Here is a 24601-nt window from a genome sequence, read left to right on the forward strand (position 1 = left end):
TTACTTATTAAATATATTATAGTAATTAGTAAAAGTATAGGGCTATATATAAGGTAACTAATCTACTAGTTGGATTGTAATATTAGAGCTTTAGAAGCTAAAAGAATATATAGTAAGGTTAATCCTAAGGTAGTCTTTATAAGGATTTACTTTAAACTATTAAGACTGTTCCCTCTTAAGTAAAACCTTTGCTAATATATTATATGAAATAGTACAACTATATAGATATTAAGTTTATTTCCTAATCTTTTATAACTTTCTTAACCTTATTAAAGTAAACAGGTTAATTGTTAAGGCGCTTTGTAATACTCTGGTCTGCTAAGCTACAGCAGTTAAAGTAAAGTAAAGTATGGTAAGGTTCTCTAACTACTCTAGATCAGATATAACTTACCTAAATAGGATAATAGAGAAGCTTCGAGTCTTAAAGGTTAGAGGCAGCTGCTAACTGTTGCTAGCCTAAATACTATTAGTAACAGTTATGGTATTTTATGCTTATTCCGGCGAGGGTCTATGTCGACCTCGTTTAGTAGATCTTCTCGTGATTTACCGTCGTCTTTGATCTAAGCCATCGCTTTACATCTACAACGCAGACAGCCCAGAATACAAACATTAGGAATACCAAGGATAATAATTACACTTTTTCTTATTACTTCTTTTTAAACACGATCTAAATAGGTATGGAAAGACACGTTGTAGGGGCTGTGCTTAATTCCAGGGATTAAACTTGGTCCCCTTCTTTGCTGTAGCTGACACTGGATAAGCTGCTAACTATCTCTAAGGGAGCATGTCTTTCGAAAACACTGTACTCCGCGATACAGGTGTTCGCGCTGTCTGTTTGTATTGACACTAATGCCGGACTTGACGAACATGTCCGCTCTGTTCACGGACATTGAGGAGATAAATACTGACCAAGAACGTCGTCTCCGTTCTAAGAAACGAGCTAGAAAGAAAGAGCAACTCAAATAAAGTCGACCTAGTTAACGATAGTACGCGTTATATAGGGTAATCCCCTAGACATTGACGCCCTGGTAGCTTCCCTGTGTAAGTAATATTACGAAACTACAATAAAGCTTGCAGTCTGCTTTGTAGTTCTTCTTAATCCACCCAGTTCTCTGGCAGAGCTTGGTATAGTTCTGATTAGTATCTGCGTATAATACAAGTAACAGAAGAATATTATCTTACCCCGTTACAATATCAGAGCAGGTAGCACTTTGCCTACTTTATTAGAGATGCAGCTTGTATTCTATACCTGTGGCAAATTTTCGTTTTATCTATCTCTGCTGAGAACGTCTGGGTTCGATCTCTAAAGGTTAGCAAGTCATCTAACGATAGTAGAAAGGTCTAGAGGGAATCGTTACTAGGGTGCTATTACATTGTAACCAAGGCACTATCTTGATTAGTAAGAAATTCTCTACACGAACTCCTGGTTCTGAAAACGCAAATGCATATTGCTTTGCGTACAGCACTGCGATAGTACATCCCTTCTGAAGCTCCGATGATGCTATCTCGCTGCTGCGCCTATCTGTATAGAAGAAGATATGGATTCTATGGCTAGCGATATCTGTGACATCCAATTGTAGACGCATAAGTGTCCTAAAGTCTCCAACCTCTGCTAAGAAGCACCAGCATCGTTGTGGCCAGTGGTCAGTCCCATTGCTAACTTCAGAGAGCTTGTGCCCCGCTTCTGTCTTATTTAGTAGATCAATAAAACTTAAGCCAGGCTTTAAGCTCATCTTAATTGAGACCCGGAGGAATATCAGTTACGGCGGTTCCTCAACCGTCTCTATGTATAGAGTGGCCAGAAGGGCTTTCTTCGTGTTGTTTAGTTGGGCGAATATTTAGCAGTCGTCTTTGACCCCTTGCAAGCATTTCCCTAGCTGCTCTGATGTTGCTGCTGCTACTGTTGTAGCTCTGGCTACGGAATGAAACTCTTTTTTTATTTGTTTTTTCTTTACTTTGCCTTTTCTCTTCTGGTCACAGCTTTTCACCTTTTCCTTTTTCGCTTCAATTGCCGCGCCCCACCTTTCCCCCCACATCACACTGAACTATTGACAATAGCGTACTGAATTATCAATAATAGCGTTATACTAAGCCGTTATTTATTAGCGACAGTACTGTAAAAAGCAACTAGTTAATATTAATTTTAAAAAAGCTGGGTTAGTAAAAGGGGGGAATGTCTTTACTAAATACCTTTAACTTAGACTTACCTCTTGTAACGTCTTAATGTCTACATCCAAACCTTAAGCTGTAATATCTGCAGCTGTGGACACTCATTTTCATATTCACTTGTTATCTAACGCCATGGTTCGTGTTATCACCTTCAATCTAGCAGTTCTTGTTACGCTGCTTCTCGGCGCTGAAGCCGGTCCCTGTCGACCGACGAGGATCGCCGTTGCAAGCGTTACTGAGACTACCTCAACGCTTGCTGCTGACACATCGGCTACATCAATCGCTTCGACTACTGTTACAGCCCTAATAGATACCGCCACTGTAACCCTGGAGGATACTACAACTACAGCCGAAGCCGAACCTACTACCACGTCCGCGGCTGCAGTCTGTGTCGAATCCCAGTTGTTTGTGAACCCAAACTTTGACGACAGCATCGGTGACGATATTGCACCTTGGACCAGCAACGCCCACCTCACCCAAAGCCAGCCCCAATCCGGCCGAAACGCACTGTACGTTCTTATTGAAATCGCTTCTTCAGCCCACTGCTAACACAAAGTCAACAGCTCCGCGACATTTGTCAACGGTGTACCCGATTACTACATCAAGCAGACTCTGCAGAATCTGAATGGTGACTATGAATTTTCGTACCATTACAGAGTCGTCAGTGTCAGCCAGAATGCCGACTACACCTGCAACATTCAGCTCACGGTTGGGTCATTAAGCAGTTACGCTGAAATGTACGACACTGTTGGTGGCTGGAGGTCAGGTAGCGTTAGATTTAGTACTTCTGACGACACTCTTGCGCAGGCGGAACTACAGTTTGGCCTATCCTGCTATGGGGAATTCACTGGAATTCAGGTGGACATCGATACTCTTGCGTTTACACGAGTTTGTAACGCCTAGGAGTTTCTGGTGCTAGCGTAACTTGGCTTTTAGTGTTCTTAGACGTCTTAGGCTTGAGCTTATACATATAATAGAGTTAACTATAGACCTAGTTACCGGTATGGGTGTGATTTAGCTACAGGTTCAAGTCTCCAGAAGCCCATTGCATAACCTTTTTGAAAATAAATTCACCGTCGTGAGGCGAGTCAATAGACTTGAGACCATGGTCCAGGTTTCTGCTTAACCTGGCTGAGCTTTCCAGAGTCAGAAACATCTTAGACAATGAAAAATCCATTTCTGGGTGCCCCTGGAAGGTAAGGACCTGACCAGTTTTTGACATCAAGATCTCATGATTGTGAGCCAAGGGAGAGAGGTGGGGCCCAATATCGGTTACTACAATTTCATGGTTCTTATGGATATTCTTCGGATGTCAATCAGACTAGCCAAGACTTCAAACAGATCATCAACCTACCAGTGAATTAGTCTTGAACAACGCGGTTCCTTGTGGTAATATTGGGATTTTTTCGACGCCAGCCTGAAAGTCAAAATCAGCTGTCCTTTTCTTTACTCCATTCCATTAGTCAGAACTTACACATTGCCCCCTAGGTGACTTGTCCAGGGCACCTCCCAGCGCTAAAGCAATCGCCTGCTGGCCCCAGCAAATCCCCAAGATCTTAGGGCTTGATCGGTTCGTTGTAGCTGTCTTGATGTACCTCAGTGTTTCGCCCACCCATTTGGGCCTGTCGTTCTCCAAAAGGTTGAAAGGGCCTCCGGTCAAGATGATTAAGTCCTGACTTTCCATGTCTGGGAGTCCATCGCCTTGGATTGCAGCGTAAACAGTAATTCCGGCATCAGGCTTCGACTGGCGGACGAGTTGTATAATTCTGTCTATCATAGGTTTACCACCAGTCTCCTCAAGTATGAAGTTCTGGAGGATGGCGACACGAAACTTCTGCGAAGTCATAACGTCGAAAGGATCGTAACAGGATAGAATGGATCAAAGGAGTGTGGGAGACGGACGGATGGTGAACTTAAGGAATTTCAGTGATTTGTCCACTGAATGTGGACCCCGAGTGTTGAGCTGCACGTTTCTTCATCAGTTCACCCCCTGCTGCAGGAAGTTAGTGCTAATAAACACCACAAAAGCAGGGGTGGTAAACCCCCCAAATGGAGAAAAAGTTACAATCCCGAATTTACCTTACAGCACCGCTAAGATGTTAGAGGGATAGGCCACTAACAGTACAAGAGACGAAGATTTAGTAATATTAGGTAAGCTCAGGCCAGCACTTAGGTTAGTTTATTTCAGTACCCTAACCCCTAAGGAATTCCACGATAAGTAACGAAGAGTATGGGAATTACAGTTTCTGAAATCACTCTTATAGTTTTGCAAAATACCTTTATAAGCAGGCCGAGTTATCAGTTACATGCACATAGGTCAAAGGCTAGCACGTATTCATACTATGTTTTCAGCGGCGAATCAAGGAAAATCTATCTATCAATCATGTAAAGGTTCTTCTAGGGACATGCAGCTATATAAGATAATTGCAAACATTCTCCTGCCCTGATAAACTCTTAATCACGTCACCAAAATACCCAACCACATAATCCGCCGCCTTTTGTTCCAGCACCTGACTGGACAGCGTCATCGTGATAGCTAATCCTGAACCTTTGGGAACCACGAGGACATTGGCGGTGTTCGAAGGGCGGTTTGGCAGACTATATAACCCCGTTTCGCAAGTATGCCCATCAAAGTCACAGGTTGGATCATCGTTGTTGGTGAAGTTTTGGAACCTTACAAAGCTACCAAACTTGGTCCCAGAATCCCAGGAAGTACAGTTGCGAGTGATATCTCCAAGTCCAAGATTTTGTACCGGCATCGTCTGGATATGCTGCTGTTGGACTTGAGAGAGTAAAGCTTCTCTGTTGGGCGACCGAGGGAAGTGCACTCGTACCGGGATGATGTTAAGGCATGGACCGACGATGCGATCTTCATGCAATATTCCAAGGCCGCGGCCATGAACGACCTGGCCAAAAACAACATCACCAAGTCTACCTTCGCTGCTGTCAGGTGCGAAGAGTTTGGATAGTGTGATAGCCCATGCTAGTTTCACCAATGTTGCCATGGTTGAAGTCGGAGGTGGGGAGGTTGGTCCAGTCTCCAACGTTGCAGTCACTCCTTGAGGCTTTTCCCTGTCGCTTACTAAAGTGTCTCTCGCCGACAAAGGAAGGAGGTCTCTACTCATGACAGTAACTGCAGTATCCTCTAGCACATCTCTCCATACTTGATAGGTCTCGGGGGTTCTCTTCTCCCAGATATGTCTTGTGTGGTCTGAAAACTGAGCACACGGCGACATCTCTTGTCCGGTATATGCAGAACTCAGATCCTCGCAGATGGTATTCAAAGACATCCCATCAAATAAGGCATGAGGCATTCTCAGTGCTAGGAACAGCCTGGAGTCTCTCAACTTCAAGAGCTGAATCTGCAACCCAGGCTTACCGTCAACAGGTACATCCATAGCGAGGGAGTCATGTGCACAGTGCTTCTCCAGGTTTTCAACCTCTGAGTAACGCAACAACCTGACTGGCATTTCTCGCATAGTCAACTGGATGATGGACTTGTCTCCACTTGTACAGAAGGCCGTGCGCAAGATGGAATGCTTCTGAACAAGGGCGTGGCAAGCAGCCTCCAGACGATCTTGATCGACTCCCTCAGGCAGCGAGATCCATAGGTAGCGACTGTAGAAGTTGTAAAGTGTCATCACCTGGAACTCGGTCGCAGGGCTGGCCTCGATGACATTGCCCACTACCTCTTGTGGTATGTGGCTTGGGAGTTCATCGAGAGGAATTCGGCCGCTGGTGGAACCGCTTCTTAGCTGCTTCTTGCTTTCAGAATCGTGATCCAGAGTGTTTGATACCCCTTGAGTTACTGGGGCGCAAGCCAAGGCAATTTTAGACAAGACCTGATGTGAAAATATAGTGGCAACTGTCAGATCAATACCGCGACGTTTGGCAAGTGTGGATGCCGCCATTGCTGATATTGAGTCACCTCCTAGATTGAAGAAGTTGCTGTTCATTGAGACCGATTCGGTATTTAAACTGAGAGCTTTCGCAACAACTTCTTGAACTTCCCGATCATGTGCAGTTCTGGGGACGTCTTCCGTGCCTGTGGCGCTGGTCCTCAATCGGTATCGGTCGAGAATCTTCGATATGTTTCTTGCAAAGTTGTCGCGAAGGAGACGTCGATTGACCTTCCCTGACAGGCTAAGAGGGACGTCAATGAGGGGAATAAAGTAAGATGGGACCATAAAAGATGGCAGGAGTTCGCGTAAAGAATTGTTTAGCATCTCAATGGTGAAGTAGAATTGCTGGTTTGGTGAAACAATTAGCTCGAGCCCTCCAGCAATAGATGCTTTGTCGCATGAAGTCTGTTCCCAATCCTGTCTTCTATGGGAAGCCAGGAAGGCTACTAATGCAGAGCGATGTTTCTGACCCGGGATCTTGACACATTCAACTGCTGCGGCCTTAATGTTCTTGCAAACAGAGGTCAAGCAATGTTCAACCTCACCGACCTCAAGTCTCTGACCGTGAAGCTTCACTTGGTCATCCTTTCTACCAATGAACTGGAGGTGACCATCAGATGTCTGCCTGACAAGATCCCCCGTCTTGTACATCCTTCCACAGCTCGAACGAATCTCTGAGAGCCAGGAGGGGTTACTGATAAAGACCTGATCTGTCCTTTTCCGGTCCTTGAGGTATCCCGTTGAGACGATAGGTCCTTCAACGACTAGTTCTCCGATTGTACCGATCGGGACGAGCCTATCGTGGTCTGTAGGGTTGACTACCCAAGATGCAGCTCTAAAGCTGCGACCAATATCAGACGCTTGGCTATCAGGTAAAATGCGACCAATGTGAGAAATGACTGTACATTCTGCAGGTGCATACATGGCGAAGAGTTTCACTCTGTGCGCCCAGATATCCACGATCTGTGAAGTAAGAGGCTCACCACATGAGCCCAAAGTCTCTATGGTCGGCACATCTGATGGATCAAAGAGGTTGATGACTGACGGAGTTAAGAGCGCCCAAGTCGCTTTGAGATCTCCTGCTGCCTTTGCTGGGCTCCCTTGTCGTTCTCCTTCTCTCGGTACGCAGAGACAGGCTCCAGCAGCAAGTGTAAACAGGATCTCGCCAATGCTGATGTCGAACGCGAATGAGGCAAAATGGAAAACGCGGCTGTTTTGAGTGAGATTGCCATGCTGTCGCATGACGGTCGCGCTTGTAGTAATGGCACCGTGAGAAAGCACAATGCCCTTGGGGATACCCGTACTTCCAGAGCTGAAGACAACGCAGGCGGGAGAGTCTAATTCCAGAGAGACAGTTGGCAAGGAAAGCTTAGATCCTCTGTTGTATCCTTCTATATATCCCCTGGGGTCAAAGATCGAGAGGGGAAGTGAAAGGTTCTCGCCGATATGCCTAGTCTGGTCGAAAGTAACAAGAATCTTAGCGTCGGCCATAGAACACATGGTTCGTAGTCTCTTGATGGGATGCAAAAGGTCGAGAAGGACAAAAGCTGCACCTGTCTTGAGAATTGCCAACATAACCACTGGCACCCAAGGTGATCTCTCTGCTAAGAATGGCACAAAGTCCCCTGGCTTGACGCCTTTGGAGGTGAGATGGAGAGCAAAGTGATTGGAATAGTTCTCCACTTGTTGGTATTTCAAGTCCAGATCCTTGGAGTGGACTGCAAGTGCGTTCGGTTGGGTCGTAGATAGCTGCCGGATTCTGTCGTGAATGCAAGTACTATCAGATGTGGGAAGAACACCATTCCAATCTCGTAGCGTTTCTATATCTTGTAGAGGTGCCGTACTGATGTCCTTGACGGCAATAGACCCTAACGCTGTGATCTGTCGCATAACATGGGCTAACTGCCTGAGAAGACTCTCTCCAGCCTCCTGAGTAATTAAGTCAGAGTCAAATGCCGCTGTAAATTTCACTCGGCCCTTTTCTGGCCGGCAAGTCAAGGCGAGGGGATAGCTCGCAAATGCTTTGGCATTGTCATACGTTGAGGACTGGAATAATGAAGAATCCTTCTTCTGCTCTTGTGGCTGCACAATGAGTAGATTCTGGAAGTTACACGCTTCGGCAGCTTGCTCTCCAAACTGTCGGATTCGTGACAACCCAGTCTGCTCGTATGGAATCATCTCAATGAACTCACTCTGGACCTGTGCAAGACTCCTGTTGACAGATGTCTCAATTTGCAATTTTATGCGAACAGGTAAAGTGGCCACTGTAGGCCCACTGATCTGATCGATGCCGTCAAGATTGGCATTACGACCGCTCACGGTGGCACCAAAAACAACATCATCAGAGCCTGTCTGGCGCCACAGGACAATCGCCCACGCAAGGCGGACGATGGTAGCAAGTGTATACTTGGTGGACCTGCCTTCATCAAGAAGGACCTCGTGTTGGAGCACAACGGTTTTAGCAGTGTTTACAGACTTCGAGGCTGTGACAGGGAAACGATTAGCCTCAAAGCCAGAGAACAGTTGTCGCCAGAATGACTCAGTCATCGCAGTGTCCTGATGGAGTAGATGACGAACGAAGGGGTTGAATGGCTTCATGTCGAGTGCTCCTCCTTTATACGAACGCTCCACTTGAGACAGAGTCAGGGCCAGAGACCATTCATCAAACAAGGAGTGGTGGATATCCAGACGGAACGACTCGTCGTTCAGATAGAATCTGGCTAGAGGACCATGATTGATGTCAATAATGGCTGAGAAACCTGTGACCGAGGAGACAAGCTCCAACGGCAGTCCAGCTTTTATAACGACCTGGTAGAGGCCTTCTGTTGTTTGCACCACCCGGGTTCGAAGAATGGGGTTATGATACCAAACTTCTTCCAAAGCAGATGTTACCTTGCTGACATCCAGTCCCGGAACGAGGTTCCAGATGTAACTACCAATGTACGCCTGCGGGTCTTGCGCAGTCAATGCTATTAATCCTTGCTGCATGTGCGTACAAGGGTATACATCCTCGATCTCGTCAATTAAAAGACCAGTTGCCCTTGCAATAGAATCAATAGTTTTCTCCGAATTGACAAGCAGTGAAAGCGGGGCTAGTGTCTCCAAAGTAGAGCTCAGGGTTATTTCAACCATGACTAGCGCCATCTCTGATAAGACGGATGTCTTGAAGATATCAGATACCGGAACACTGAAGCCCTCTTGTCGGAGGGTGGCAGCGAGTAAAATAGTGGCCATTGAGTCACCGCCTTTTCGGAAAAAGCAGTCATTGCGAGAGATTGTCGAGTCATTGATGCCCAGAATTCGTCCCCAAGTCCTGGCAAGGACCTTCTCATTGGTAGTAGAAGGCCTTTCTCCAGCAGCCAAGTCTTGATTGATGAAACGAGTCTGAATGACGGATAGGGCTTGAGCCGCCGTATCCTGTAGGAGAAGTCGATCGAGTTTGTTGGAAGTTGTGAGTGGCATATTCTGAAGGAGGACAAAGTTGGACGGGACCATATATGCTGGTAGGTTATTAAGCAGGTATCCTTGAAGGTCTAATTTCAAGTCATCGATACCCTCCAGCTGCTCCAGTAACAGTTGAGACGGGGTGAATGTTTCCCTGGACGTATCGCGTCCCAGAAAGCCAACAAGCTTGTTGGAGCCATTGTTCCCTGCCTTGACAGCAACGGCAATAACATAAGAGAAACCTGTTTTCGATACTTGTGGACATGCTGAGATGTGGTGTTCGAGTGCGCTGAGTTCAAGTCTTTGTCCGTTGACTTTGACTTGATGATCCCGCCTTCCTGCCAGCTGCAATGACCCATCAAGATTGTATCGCACCAGGTCGCCTGTACGGAAAGTTGGCTTGCCAGACTGATGATGGCCGTATTGCTCATGAATCCTTCTCTTCCATGCTGGCTGTGAAGTGAAATATTTGTCCGTCCGGTCCTGATCGCCGAGGTAACCGCGAGAGACAGACGGGCCCTCGATGACTAGTTCACCCAGAGCACCGATGGGAGCTAACTTGTCGGGCTGATCGACAGCGACAACCCATAATTTGGAGCCACATCCATAGCCGATGTTGCTTGCTGAGAAGCCTGGTTTGAGTTCTGATGCTAGTGCTGCGATACCAGTGCTTTCACTCACTCCATAAGCATTGAAAAGCTTGACGTGTTTTGCCCATGTCAGGACGTGGCTTTCCGTCATTGGCTCTCCTCCAAGTACCAATCCTCGTAGCGTAGGACATGAAGAGGGACTGAGAGTACTAGCCATAGAGGGGGTAAGGCTAGCAAGGGTGACCTGATGCTGCTTCATGAACCCAGAGAGGTCGTTCAATCGATCATCCTCAGATGGAATGCAGACGCAGCCACCAAACATCAGGGTAACAAGAGTATCGCGGTTGCTGACATCGAAAGAATATGACGCGAACTGCAGCATCTTTGTCGTAGTATCAATCTTGAGGGCTTTGGCATTGGCCATAGCCATGCAGTAAAATGCAGCGTGTTCCGTAGTGATGCCCTTCGGTTTACCTGTTGTTCCCGAAGTAAACGTGACGTACATAGCATTCGATGTGCTGACGCTGACGGTTGGCGATCCTGGCTCATTGTCTAGAGGTATAGACTCCAACAGTTCACGGACCCCATCGCCAATCACAATAGCTTGACAAGCGAGTTCCTTGGCAATATGACTATGCGCCGATGAGCACACTGCCACGAGTGGATGCAATGGCGAGCTCAGAGTCTGACTATACTGCAAGGGATGAGACGGGTTGATGAAAAAATAGGCACCACCAGCCTTCAGAACAGCCAGTTGAGCAACAACTGCCCATCTGGACTTTTCAAAAACAAGAGGGACGAAGACTTCAGGGCCGACGATACCAAGGTGTTGGATCCATATGGCGAGACCTGTCGCAAGGCGGTCGAGTTCTTGGTACGTAAGATCCCCATCCCAAGCAGATACAGCAATTGATTTGGGCTAAAGAACAGAAGTCTGAGAGATGACACGATGGATGGGTTGTGGGCTGGGGTCTTCCTTAGCCGATAGAATGTTCCATCTCGCAAGTCGGTTGATGTCACAATCACTACAGATCTCAAGGTCTCCAATGGAAGAGTCAATATGGAGAACAATCTCCTCAACTGCCTTGGCGACTGTAGCTGCGACCATCTCAGCTAGTGTGGGAAGAACTACTGACGACTTGTAGTAAATCACAACGATGGGGACATGTGTTTCAGGTCTTTGGGAGAAGCACACGGCAAGGTCGAACTTGAGTGAAGTGTCAGTAAATCTAGGCGATTTCTCGGATTCTTTCTGGGAACCTCACCATTTCTAGTTCATTTGTCATCCTCCGATGGTCTTCATGTGGAATGATAACGGAAACAGCACCCCAAAATGTGGTACGGCTTAGACCTATCGATTCAACATCCTGTAAGTCCCACAGGCTTCGTACAGGTTGCGTGGGTGATACAGCACAATAGTAGTTCCTTGAAAAAGTCAGCTATCAGCAAAAGGAAGACTGACTACCCTGGACACTTCACCTCTCGGGACCTAAGCAAGTGAACCATACATCCTCAGAGCCAGTATAGCTTCGAAGAGTCAAGGCCCATGCTGCTTGGCAAAGGCTGAAGAAGGTCTTGCCTTCCTCCATCAACCAATTAGCCAGGGCTTTGCTACCCAGGCTTGGACAGTCGACACTGACGGTTTCCAAGTGGGTTTTGAGCGCCTGAGCTCTAGGCGGGACATCAATCTGTGGCACAGAAAGTGCTGATACTGCTGGAGGAGCCATGACGGACAAAGCTGAGTACAAAGTTTACTGCTGGACGTAGCAAAAACGGTCACAATGGTTTTGCAATATAGATTGACAATAACACACACAGGCGTATTTACAGCTATCTTTCAACCAAGCTAAGCTTTTTAAAATCGCAACGCACGCACAGTGGTTTCGCCATTCCGCAAAGCAGGCGATCTGGTGAAAGGCATCTACTGGATTTGACTTGTTACATCCAGCTAATGGAGGTTTCAACACACCACAGGTCGATGCCACTGGTGTGTGTCTATCTGTTACATAGTGAGCCAGACAAGCGAGACAAAAGTACCGAAGATCTCGATTCGTAATCTGGCATCCATGAGCCGATAGGTCTTAGTATCCGTAATGCAAACGCCGAGTCATTCTGGTGTCGGTGTGTTTGCTACCCCATCGTCGTGACGAAGAACTCTTGTATCCACAGGATACCGGGGGCCATTCCTAATACCACCTATCCAGGGACTCGATACACTTGTACAGTAAGCCACCGTCTGAGTGGGAGTCTGTGGAGTTATAAGTTTTCTGTCCGAGGCAGAAAGCCCTGGTAGTTGCTTGACGCAGGCTAATTCTGGGCCACCAGGGTCATTTTTCTATCTGTTGTAGTCCCGATCATTTCAGTTATACGATACCCAGAAAAAGTACCCTGCAGGGATACGCAGCAATGAATGGAAATGGATGGATCGCGAGGAGGGTGTAAAGTCAGGAAGGCGGATGTCACAAGTAAACACCAAGATAACTGCCAAGGAGAATATTCCCTTCATAGTCCACCGATTAGTGTAAGTATGGGAAATAGTTGTTGAGTCATTCACTCCTGTGCTTAGCTAGACGAACTATTGGAGCGATACCAAGCCGACAGGGCGCGTATGCTCCTTTGAATCCTTCCGTTGCCTCAGACCCACAAGTTATTTACCCGTGGTGAATGGTGAAGCCAAGCATGTGACAGCTGAGCTCGAAGGCAGCCTGGATCTGATTGCTCATCGTGGACCAGACGCCCGGGGCCGTTGGTTCAGTGACGACCATGGTGTTGGTGAGTTCTGTATTCTGTGTAGTGTTTTGTGTTTGTGAATATACTAAAAGTGTCAGGTCTCGGGCATGTTCGACTGTCCATTATCGACCTCAGCCCTAGTGGAAACCAGCCTTTCCATGATCAAGAGGGCAGGGTCCATGCCGTCGTCAATGGTGAATTGTACGACTATGAACGTTACAAGACTCAATTGTCTGATGAGTTCAAGTTTGTCGGAAACAGTGACTCCGAGATTGTCATTGCCCTTTACAAGCATTACGGTTTCTCCTTTATCTCTCACCTTAGAGGCGAATTCGCATTTGTACTATGGGATGAGAATCGCCAGCAGCTCATAGCGGCCCGAGATCGATACGGCATCAAGAGTCTCTATTATACAGTGCACCAGAACAAATTGTTGGTAGCAACAGAGATCAAATCATTCTTGGCATTTGGTCTGCAACCGGAGTGGTGTGTCCGAACACTTCGAGACCAAAGTTGGAGGGTTGACTCAAGCACATTCTTCCAAGGAGTGCACAAGGTAGATTCAATCATACCGGTAGTATTTATGATAGGCATCTAACTAGCACGCGTAGGTCCTACACGGACATTATCTCACATGTCGACCCAATGAGACAGAAGAATAAAAGCCGTACTGGGATGTTGAGTACCCCGACAAAGTAAGTATAGCATCCCATTGACCGATAGCTCCAGACTATTAATACTCCTACAGTGGATTGAAGATCACCGATCCGAAGACGAGATGACCGAAGGCGTCAGAGAACGTCTTCTAGAGGCCGTAAAACTCCGCCTCAAGGCGGATGTTCCTGTAGCTGTCTACCTCTCTGGTGGAATAGACTCATCATCCGTTGCCGGCATGGTAGCCCATCTCATCAAGCAGGGCACAAACCTGGGCAATGAAAGAAGTTCAGCCCCCTCCAGTATGAAGTGCTATACTGTCCAGTTCGACGAGGGCAGTGGGGCAGACGAGTCGGGTACGTAATCTCATTTCTATCCTCAATTACTTCAAGACTGATGAACCAAAGCAATTGCTCGTCGCACTGCGGACTGGCTCGGTGTTGATATCCATCTAGTCAAAATGGATGAAGAAGCACTGGTTGCACGATTTGAAGACACCACATGGTACAGTGAAGTCCCTCTACCAGATTTAAACGGAATGGGGCGACTGGCATTGGCAGAAGCTGTGCACTCTCAGGGTATCAAGGTCGTTATTACAGGTGGGTAATCATTCCAGAAACCGGCTAGCAATAGCGAGATATCTAACTCAGACCAGGCGAGGGCTCCGATGAACATTTTGGAGGTTATGATGCCTTCAGATCTGACTCACTGAGCGAGGCCGATCATTCGTGGCCTTCCATGATGACGAACATTGAACGTGAAGAAGCGTATGCTTTGGCGAGCAAACAGGCTAGGTATGGTATCTTTGGTGATTTTACGCCAAAGCTACCAATCTCGACGAAGCGTATGTTCATATCCAGTCACGTCATCAGTTCCATCGCCAGGGTCGGAAGTTTACCGTTCTCGAATTGGACCAAGGCCTATGGCGATGGCGTACCTGAGACGTGTCTTATTGAAGGCTTGGATGGTAAAGTTCGAGACAACATACTCAACCGCTGGCATCCTGCTCATACAGCACAATACATGTTTGTGAAAACATTCATGCCCCATTTCATCTTACGATACAATGGCGATAACATAGACATGGTCCACCAGATCGAAAGCCGCTGTCCTTTCCTCGATCACCATCTGACCGAGTACGTCAATAACATTCCACCTAGTCTGAAAATGAGGTACAACGCAAAGGACAAGAGCTGGCGCGAGAAGCATGTTCTGCGAGAAGCCGTCAAGCCTTATGTCACCGATGAGGTTTACAATATGAGTAAGAAAGCTTATATGGGTCCTCGGAAGTTTTGGTCCGGCGGACCGCTGCATAAGAAGATTAGCCAACTGGTTACTAAAGAAAACGTCGAGAAGTTGGGTTTTGTAGACTGGGAGGCTGCACAGGATGCCATGGATGGGGCCTTTAACAGGCAAGAAGCCCTGCCTCTACGTCGAATTATTACTGTAGCCCAGTTCATCGTTTTGGGACAACGCTTCAGCGTCAAACGAGCCGGAGCTAGGTGAGCTGAAGGTACTAGACTAGCTAGACACATATAGAAAAAGTCAAGATGAAGTGAGAAATCAATCTTTCGGTTCTCAACGAGGGTTCATACTGTCTGTCAGAACATATATGCCAGATGAAAAGCAATCATTCAAGTTTCATCATTATTGAGGCTTCAAGACTGTGAATAATGATAGGTTATGTTTGTGCAGTTGATATTGAACCATGGTCATACTGATTTACAAGCCACCATCACCAGAATGCTGCGACCCGAACCTCAATGCTTTCCCTAGCTTCCGCCTTCTCATCCTGATCCACCAGCTCGAAAGCACTATGGACAGCTCCCCCAACTCCAAGATCAGACTTACCTCTGCCGCCCTCCAAAGGTGCTCGTGCATGCGCTTCCATCTCGTTGTCGAACAATTGAATCACCAGGACGTCGGAGGGTTGTTGATCTGAAATGTAGTGCCAGTCATGCGAAGTCTTTTCCTCATCCTGCGGTGCGTATGCGAGGTAGCTTTGGGTCTGATACGTGCCGTCATTCATATCAGGCCCTTCAACATCTTGGCTGTTACTATTGCTTATGATGCGGTATAGGTGAGCAGGGATGCTGTGGTCTGTTGGCTCGCGTTGATCAGAGGGAACGTAATCAGACACGGGAAAAGAAGCCGCCGATGAAATAGCGAGAGGGTCACGATGAACCGTCTTCAAGGGTCGCCATATCGAAAACAGCGCAAAGTGAGGTATTTTACCTTCACCGTGCTTGTCCCCGCCATAATGGTTCTTGACGTCGTTCCATGGAATGCCTGATTCAAGCAAACGGTTTTCTGCCACAATTACATGCTCAGCTGCCAAAGCAACCTCGCTATGATAGCGACGAATATGGTGCCTTGCGCCTTTTGGAGTACAGTCCAGATGCACCTTTGGGGCCGGACATACACCATCTTTTATATAATTACCAAAGATCGGTGGAAACAGGTGAGATGTGTCATCTTGCACTTCGGGTTGCGCATCCGCCTCAGCTCCTGGAGCCGAAGAGCCATCGCCCTCGCTATACAATCGGTTTCGCACAACCGCGGCAGATACCACTGCCTTCTTGCATCCCGTTAAGTTCTGAACGAACTCTACCACTTCAGGAAAGTAGACCTCACGAAGGAGCTTCTCATTATTCCAGCTGGCCCGATTGTAAGGAGCTGAGTGTAGAGCTGAGGGGTGTCGACGAGCGGTAAATCCATGGACTTGAAGACTGTACGGAGAATCCTCTCCAAGATCCAGAGACGGCCGCAAGTCAGTGAGAGGCAACGTGACGATATCTCCGAATTCAGAGAGCGACGGCAACAAATAAGCTTCTGTGCTCGGGGTGGGCTTGGCTCCTCTCACGAGGTAGCGAAACTTTCCCAGTTGCGATTGAGGAACGGCGGCCATGTTGACGATTCTTCTTGTTTAAAAAAATAAAATAAAAAGATACGAAGACTGATAACAAACACCTGAAAACAGCATTCTAACGTAAAAAACTGTCAAGTGATCAACATATCTCTTTCTATCACACTGTCTGTCCGATGTCGCATTCGCAGGCACCTAACTTATTTCTGACCTACCCTGTTTCACAAATGACGTGCCGACGTCTGAGCGATTACACATCATTTGCATGCATCTTTGCCAAGACAAATCCCACACAGATCCCGCACCAGTTCAATTGAATGGGGGAAGGAGGGCGGCCCGACGGATGGCAACCCCTACGATCCTCTCAACTTACCTTGAAGTGTAAACAAAAGATCGTGGGTCCCGAAATTACGTACAACTCACTGGCAGGTGGTTCATCCCAGTCGGATAGCGCGAGTCATGGCGACCGCCCCACAACTCTTCATTCTCATCCCCTTCGAAGTCATGGATGTTGATACTTCGGCCAACACTCGGTGAGATGGATGTCTACTGTGCAGATGGACTAACCTCATTATACCGTTCTATAGTCATCGGAGCTACAAGTGTTCCGAACTTCCGTTGCGGGAAAGGCCTCAACCCCCATTTATTCATAGCGAAATTTCTTCCATCAGTCGACCTCCAACTTCCATCTCCCCTGCTCAACAGTAACAGTGGCATCCGACACTTTTCTCGCTTACAAGTTTTTACTCGCTATTCCTCTTCCAAAATGGCTCGTATCCTCATCACCGGTTCTACCGACGGCTTTGGCTTCGAAGCAGCTCGACAGCTGATCGAGCGTAAGCATGAAGTCTACCTCCATGCGCGAAGCCAGGAACGCGCCGAAGAAGTAAAGGCAAAATGCCCTGGAGCTGCAGGTGTCTTTATTGCCGACTTGACTACAGTCGCAGAGACCCGTAAGCTAGCTGAAGAAGCCAATGCTATCGGTGGCATCTTTGATGCTGTCATTCTCAACGCCGGACTCCTCTATGGACCCTACCGAAAGACAACAGACCTGGGTGTACCATCAAGTGTTTTTGTCAATCTTGTGGCACCTTATCTCCTTGCAGCCCTTATCAAGCCGCCTAAACGGCTGATTTTTGTCGCATCTGTCCTTCATCACGAGGCCAGGACAGATCTCAAGGACATATTTTGGTTGGAACGCGAAGAGCAATGGAACGACTTCCAAGCATACTGCGACTCAAAGTTCCACGTCGTTCTCCTGGCTCATGCTATGGCAAGACGATTGAGGGAAAAGAATACCTCAGTTATTTCCCTGCACCCTGGATATGTCCCTACTAAGCTTGCGGGTAAAGACGCTCCTGGTAAAATGCAGGATGGCATCGAGACGTATATTATGCTTGCTGAAGGCGACTATGACGTTACTCTTACTGGTGCATACTTTGACCCAAAGCGGGAGAGGGTCCAGCCACATGCCCTAACAGCCGATGAAGACAAGCAGGAGGCTGTTGTGAAGGCTTGTGAAGATCTCACTGGAGTGAAACTTGAGAGCTTTTGAATGTAGTTGTTACAAATAATTTACTTAGATACAAAAGCAGAACATCCACTCATTATGAAGTTGTCTCTTGAATGTGAAGACTGCTGCACGTAATGTAGTGAGGTCAGAAGTGGCTGGATGCTTGGCAGCTTCTATTAATAGCAATCTGAGTTCCTGGCACGAATGTATTGTTACGGTCGTCGGTGCAAAGCAGACCGGGATTATAGTTAGGCCTTGGGCTCAACCTTGTCGTGTCTCGGTAAAGATATCAGCGATAAGGTTGGAGCTAAATCAGCAAGCATCTTTTTAGTTCCACATGATTATTATAGTCATATTAAGCACAACTATAGAGTCGTAAATGGATACAGGATCAAAAATCTAGAAAATCGTTACTTATCTACAATTTCAAGATACATGAGAGAAACAATATCTTCAATTGATGGTCTGCAATATGCTGCAACGTGACTTGATGTCACGACGCAGAGAAGAAGAGAAGAGACTAAATACAGTCGTGATTGTACCTAAGCTATCGGGGCGTAGAAGCTGAACAATCCCTGAGGATCGTAAGTCTCTTTCAACTTCTGCAGACGGCTTTGTCTCCAGCTCTCACTGCCATACCACTGCTCAGGACCTTCATCGCCAAAAGCATAATTGACATACGCTGGCACGTGCTCTCGTCCAGTTCCCTCATGTAGGATCTCCCGGATCTTGTGGCCAACCTCAGAGGCCTTATTGTCCAACTCAGTTCCATTGGGTTGGTAAGTGATCAATGGACCGACGAGAATGTTCTGATCTCTGTAGGCAAAGGCAGTACTCTTAGCATCAATGGACTTGACGCCCTCGGTGGAATATCCATCAAAGGTGACCAGAGAGTTATTGAAGACAGAGCCGCCACGGACGTGCTCAGCGAAGAAGTCAAAAGCTTTCTTCTGCGCAGCGGGGTTGAATGTCTCGAGGTAGATGGGGAATCGCGGGTTCATAGCTCTATTCTTTTGACAAGGGCCGTCTTCAGTAGTGATACCGACCCACTTGGCAAGATCTGTGTAAAGACCCTTCTTCCTATCAACCGTGAGGGGCTTCAGTTTGTGGAAGGGGGCACTGTATGCCTTGTCGACTGACTCGACGCCTTCTTGGATGAGGAGGATCTGGACAATAGGCTAATGTGACTTGTTAGAACTTCGCGAGAAAACCGGTAGAATTGAGCGTGAATACTTACACCTGTGGGGTCCACATCAGGAATATTGTACCAGTATGACCAGTTTATCAAATCAGTTGGCTGAGTGCCATTCTTGAGGATGTTTTCGTTGGTGATCTTGTAGAGCTCCTCAACCTTGTCGCCCTTGAAAGTCAGACTTTCGAATGCCCAGTTCTTATGTTTAATGTTATAAGACTTGGAGGTGATGGAGGTGATGATACCGAAGTTGTGTCCAGCACCCTTCAAAGCCCACCAGAGCTCGGAGTTGGAATCAATTGTGGCAAGAGTCCCGTTGGACAGTACGATGTTCATCGACTCGAACTGGTCAGCAATGAGCCCGTGGCGACCCTGGAGCCAGCCATGGCCTCCACCAAGAGCGGGTCCGACATAGCCGACACACTCACAGCAGCCAGTGACTATCAGGATAATTAGAATGAGGCCAACCTGTTTCCATTTCTGCGCTTACCTGTCTGCTTGCCAGCCTCCCAAAGGGTGTGGGTCACAAGCTTAGATTTGGTTCCACCAAGGATGGTGACGCTCTTTCCATCCTCGGCGATCTCAACACCAGAGAGCTGATTGAGATAAATCTCGATACCCTGTGTCATCTGTCCCAAAGTGGTGATTGCTCCATGAGCGCTGTTGTATGCCAGGAAGGGCAAGTTCTTTTTGTTGGCATATTTGACCTGTAACAAAGCTTTAGTCAGGAACCTGAACCATACCGCAGTACTGGTAGGCAGCCACGATACGCGGAAAGGCAAAGACGACGAAATGGGAAATGATATACAAGTGTCAGGCGGTGGGTATGTAGAACTAAACTTACAATCTCGACGACATCATTCTCAGTGGCAGGAACGACGACAATGTTCACACTTGGGGTGTCGAGGTTGGACCATCGCTTCGAAGCAGCATCGAACTCATCAGATCCAGGGAAATAGACCTTTGCTGAGGACGAAAGCTCTTTGCTAAGCGCCTTGTAGTCGACATCGCGAGCCCAGAGGGTCTGGCAGGCCGATGTAGCAGCCAACGTGGCTAAAGCGGTAAAAGCTTGCAGACGCATGATGCCTTGGCAGAAGCAGGTTTGTCACAACTAACTAATGAAGGGCCGGGGAATCTGAGCGGATTTATTGACGCTGTTTTAATGCGCGTCTGCAAAGTTGAGGGATTGATGCAGGTTTCAAGACCTCCTTTTTTCGACGCTACGTTGACGGATTACTGAATATGGCTTGAGGTGACTTCCAAGACTTGACGGACCGTGCCGGTGTTGCCGTCATTAGTCCTGTTCATCATTATGAGGAGCCCAAATGAAAACGGAGGTTCCGGAAGGATGAAAACCCTACTAGCACAACGATACTGGGTCAGATTCCAACTTGATGCCGGATCGCAGGGCTCGTAGAAGAGGCGGAACCAAAGGAATACAGTACGACCAGTCATGACGATACAAAATGGTTGGTCGAGAAGATTATAGGCAGACCCCTGTTCATCAGCATATCGTGCAGTCAACTGGAAAGTTACAGATCGAGAGCCAAGCTGCCAAGTCATCTCATTCTGATCCCAGGGGTTCCTTCAAGGTTGCTTCCAAGACATCAGGTTCCATAGCGGAGCCACACAGTGCATCTAGTTTGGGGTGTATACTATCTACTTAGGTAAGCCCCATAATGCTACTGAAGATCCCGAAATTAGGTTTGGGCTGATGTCGTGGCAGTGGGTCATAGCACTGCGACGCGACAAATCAGGGTAGATTTTGTCATCCTCGTAAATGATAAAATCAACGCTGACGCTCTCCCAGCTGCTTATTGGTTAGGTTACGTTGCAGCTCGCATTGTGACCTTGTGTCTCACGATAACAGAAAGGGAGAAATTAAGCAATGCATACAAAAGTCAATTGAAGCTGGTATGTACTTCACAGATATCGAGGGTATTTCTTTTAGTCAGGAAAATGTTGATAATCCGTTATGAGTGGGACTTCGGCAAGGCATGCCTCGAAACCTGGCGTCATAATCGCTTCGCTAAACTAATCCATATTCCAAAATACCTTACCTTACAGTATGGACAACTTTGACTGGATGCAAGTAGCCAAGGCACGGTGCCAACACGTCTTGAGAGGCTATGTGGAATAACACTTATCAAACTCATTACCGTCTGCTATTGAAATTTATAGAGACATATACAATTAGTAAAGCACTGTTCTGCTCAAGCCTCACAAAGAACGTTACCTTAGCTACTCTTTGCTATGTCCAAAATCTTTTTTAGTAATTAGTACAAAAGAGAAAGATTGAAGATCTAATAACCATTGCTAGGGAGCATTAACCCTATATCTATAATTGCGCCAGCAAGAGCGCCATCCATCATCCCATCCAGCTGCCTGCAAACACGCTGGGAATGAGTACACGCCGCCTATATATTCAAAGTATCTAGAAGGAAAATAGGAAGATTTATAGCAGCTTTGAGTAATACTTGTTAAAACTTCCCTTATTATATCAACCAAGTTGCTACCTCAAACAGCAGGAGAGGCAAATTCAAGGGGTATATGCAGGATTCGTTCATCTAAGTTAGATAGCGGTGTCCGGCCCAATTAGTGTTAATGAAAAGACGCCTAATATGTTCAGTTGAACGGCTGGAAGCGGTGTAGATAGCTTTGGAGAGCCGGACAGTGAGGTGTTCAAGAAATATAATCAGGGAGCTATTAGAATTAGAAAGACAACAGTTCTCATGATATTACGTGTTTCGAGCTTATAAATGCCCCATGAAGAGTCAGTGATGACTTGATTCCGTTCTGTCCAAAAAGAACACTAAACAGGTATCAGCGGACTGTTGAGAAAAGAACCATAAAATAGGGATAGTATAACGACATTGCTTAGTTCCTAGAACGTGATTCAATTGAAAGACTAAAGGCTCAATGGTCTATGCTGTTATGTTAAAACAAAGTGACCGCTAACGTATATCAACTGTTTGTTAATTAAGAATCGATTGGACCTGTGAAAAAGGACCTTCTCAACCTTGGGTTCAAGCTCTGTTCCCTTCTTCCTCATTTGTCATGTTCGCAATAAACTCAGTTGGGACACGGCTTCATTTACCAATAGTCTATGAACCTAGTCTTAGAACACCGTCTCATCTATCTTTCCAAGTCAAATTGGCTCTAAGCGAAAGAAATAGATGACTCGAGGTCATTTGTGCCGCCAAGCACGTAAGACGGGAATTGCCTCGCAGGAACCTTCTTCTGAAACATAATATCTAACTGTTCGTAAGTGTGACCCTTCGTATCCGGAACGTCAACATAGAGAACCACAAGATAGATAACTGCCATGCCGAAGAATATCCAGCCGATGTTTCCTCCCATGTTAGCCTGGTCTCTATTGAATAGGTACGGCAGGATGATTTGCCAAATAGTCGACACAACAGATGAAAAGGCTTGGCCCAGTGCCAGAGACTTGGCACGGAGGTTGATAGAGGACACTTCTCCAGCAACGCTCATGGATGCTCCAACTGCAGGTCCGTAAGAGATACTGGGAAACGCAACTGCAATGCCAATGACGGTAAGTGTTGCTGGTGTACGTGTCATGGTGCCGGCAATGCCCATAGCTAAGTATAGAGCGACACAGATACTAACTCCAAAGAACATCAGTGTTCGATAATTGAACTTCGACATTGCAAACACGTTCAAGACCGCGGAGACTACACCGCAGCTGACAGCTATTTGTAGAATCATGACAGTGGTATGGTTGTCCATGCCAGTTTGGTTGAGAAAATATGGCGCGTTGGAGGAGAGAACAGTGCCGACGATCTGGGGCATATACATGCAGATAAGTAATATGCGGGTGCGGCGCAGATTGGTGCCACGTAAAAGCTGAGCATACGATGTCTTCTGAACCGCAAGTCGACGTTCAGTTTCGATAGAGTGCTGTATCTGAACCAAGCGGGCATCAATTCCGTCCTTATTCGGTGAAAGGCGAATCAGAGCGTGTCGCGCTCGATCGTGCTTATTCTTCAAAGTCAACCAATACGGTGACTCGGGCATAAAGGGTAGTCCCAGCGCTAGTAGGCTAGGGAAGACCCAAGCTGCAGCAAACACAACACGGAAGGCCCAATCATTCATAATGGAGATTCGACTGAACGTTGCTGAGATTGCAAGCAAGAGTCCGAGGTTCTGTATTTCGATTGTACTTAGGTGAGTACGAAACTGATCAGGCTAGTGTTCATAGACTTACCAGCATGATTGCATACGTTGAAAGGGCAATACCTCGCAGAGGCAATGGTGCAATCTCCGAAACCCAAGTCTGAGAACCAGCTAAGATCAGACCCATCGCGAAACCGGAAGTCATTTTGCCACCAAGGAACTCCGCAGGAGTCTTCGAGACGAATGTGAGCGCAATGCCAGCTACCGCGATAATGATTGAAGCAAGAAACACAGATCGTCGGCCGAATCGGTCTTGGCAGTAGCCTGCCGAAACAGAGCCAAGCATAGTCGTGACGTTGTACAGGGAGCTCCAAAGAGACTGCCAGTAGGCTGGAATAATGAGCTCGCCATCAACATCGACAGAAAACCTCATCCTGTCAAGAAACCCGTAAGTATCACAATGCATGGAAGATGACAAAAGCAGCGTGTACTACTTACTGGAACGCGGGCATAGCTAAGCAAACCGACATTGCTAGGTTCTCGTAGCCCACCATCAAAGGACCAACTGTAAAGATGATAAGTCTTCTACCATCCAAAGGTAAAGTACACAAAAGAGGAAGAACGGTATACGAACTATTAGCCCACAGTGTCCACAGAACAATCTTTGGGTTGGCCTTGAGGCACTCCCAGGTCGTCTTTGAGTCTTCCTGAATCACGATATGTTCGTCGTGGACTGCTCCAGGTTTCCCACCGACGAGGACTTCATCATTATCGCGGGCCATAGCGAAGGTCCCAGGGTAGAGGAAAAAGATCAGTAGTAGATATCGGTTGTGGGGACAAACAAGGAGTTAGTCTTGCAATATGTGTCGATTTGAACTTTTGAAGCTACCATGTTCGCAGGCTCGCTCTACTTAATAGGGAGATATATGATGTGCCATGCTTGTAATAAGATTTATTAAAACCCCAGGGCTATGCCGTCGGCATATCCGACTCCAGATTCTCCGCAGCCCATTTTCCCCACGGGGATTTCCACTAGCCCCTGTCTAATGAGCTAAAGCAATGGATCCTGGCCTCCATAGACCAATGCGATACGCCCTAGACTTGCTCTCTCATGGACTGATAATGCTTCTGCGTAATAATCGATTGATTCGGCTATTCGCGTTGTTTATCCGGGCCCCGACACATATTGTCTCCATGACTATGAAATTGCGATTAGTCTTGATCACCTCCTGCCAAACTTCGCATGCATCGAGGCATAAACATTGAAACAATGTATTCAATTGCCCAGGTTAGTTTCAATAGCCATGTGCCGGGCCTTTGAATGAACCGAGGCTAGGATTTCGGGTTGAAATAAGCCGAGTTGTGTGTGCTCGGGATACCCATTCCGGCCCGAGCTCGGATGTT

General features: G+C 47.1%; 7 protein-coding genes across 7 annotated transcripts; 3 read left to right on the forward strand and 4 right to left on the reverse strand.

Annotated features, from left to right (window-relative positions):
- Positions 1 to 2301: 2301 nt before the first annotated feature.
- FIESC28_11509 (uncharacterized protein) lies at positions 2302 to 3072 on the forward strand (the record flags this gene model as incomplete). The annotated part of the gene is made up of 2 exons (XM_031165631.1): positions 2302 to 2678; positions 2733 to 3072. The coding sequence occupies 2 exons, from the start codon at positions 2302 to 2304 to the stop codon at positions 3070 to 3072; spliced, it is 717 nt and encodes a 238-aa protein (XP_031010298.1).
- Positions 3073 to 3187: 115 nt separating this feature from the next.
- Positions 3188 to 11832, reverse strand: FIESC28_11510 (uncharacterized protein; the record flags this gene model as incomplete). Its single annotated transcript, XM_031165632.1, has 5 exons — positions 3188 to 3472; positions 3524 to 3586; positions 3644 to 4003; positions 4848 to 11024; positions 11614 to 11832. 5 exons carry the CDS (start codon positions 11830 to 11832, stop codon positions 3188 to 3190), a joined length of 7104 nt encoding a protein of 2367 aa, XP_031010299.1.
- Positions 11833 to 12198: 366 nt separating this feature from the next.
- On the forward strand, positions 12199 to 14995 carry FIESC28_11511 (uncharacterized protein; the record flags this gene model as incomplete). Its single annotated transcript, XM_031165633.1, has 7 exons — positions 12199 to 12226; positions 12794 to 12877; positions 12934 to 13391; positions 13501 to 13530; positions 13584 to 13845; positions 13897 to 14088; positions 14145 to 14995. 7 exons carry the CDS (start codon positions 12199 to 12201, stop codon positions 14993 to 14995), a joined length of 1905 nt encoding a protein of 634 aa, XP_031010300.1.
- A 229-nt stretch (positions 14996 to 15224) lies between these two features.
- FIESC28_11512 (uncharacterized protein) lies at positions 15225 to 16397 on the reverse strand (the record flags this gene model as incomplete). The annotated part of the gene is made up of 1 exon (XM_031165634.1): positions 15225 to 16397. One exon carries the CDS (start codon positions 16395 to 16397, stop codon positions 15225 to 15227), a length of 1173 nt encoding a protein of 390 aa, XP_031010301.1.
- A 724-nt stretch (positions 16398 to 17121) lies between these two features.
- FIESC28_11513 (uncharacterized protein) lies at positions 17122 to 17910 on the forward strand (the record flags this gene model as incomplete). Its single annotated transcript, XM_031165635.1, has 1 exon — positions 17122 to 17910. The coding sequence occupies one exon, from the start codon at positions 17122 to 17124 to the stop codon at positions 17908 to 17910; it is 789 nt and encodes a 262-aa protein (XP_031010302.1).
- Positions 17911 to 18410: 500 nt separating this feature from the next.
- Positions 18411 to 20141, reverse strand: FIESC28_11514 (uncharacterized protein; the record flags this gene model as incomplete). Its single annotated transcript, XM_031165636.1, has 4 exons — positions 18411 to 19046; positions 19106 to 19500; positions 19551 to 19767; positions 19905 to 20141. The coding sequence occupies 4 exons, from the start codon at positions 20139 to 20141 to the stop codon at positions 18411 to 18413; spliced, it is 1485 nt and encodes a 494-aa protein (XP_031010303.1).
- Positions 20142 to 22219: 2078 nt separating this feature from the next.
- Positions 22220 to 23979, reverse strand: FIESC28_11515 (uncharacterized protein; the record flags this gene model as incomplete). Its single annotated transcript, XM_031165637.1, has 3 exons — positions 22220 to 23227; positions 23289 to 23631; positions 23696 to 23979. 3 exons carry the CDS (start codon positions 23977 to 23979, stop codon positions 22220 to 22222), a joined length of 1635 nt encoding a protein of 544 aa, XP_031010304.1.
- Between the last annotated feature and the right edge of the window lie 622 nt (positions 23980 to 24601).

This window comes from Fusarium coffeatum (genome assembly GCF_003316985.1).
Source record: "Fusarium coffeatum strain FIESC_28 chromosome Unknown BRIP53273_contig_422, whole genome shotgun sequence".
NCBI classification, from domain to species: domain Eukaryota; kingdom Fungi; phylum Ascomycota; class Sordariomycetes; order Hypocreales; family Nectriaceae; genus Fusarium; species Fusarium coffeatum.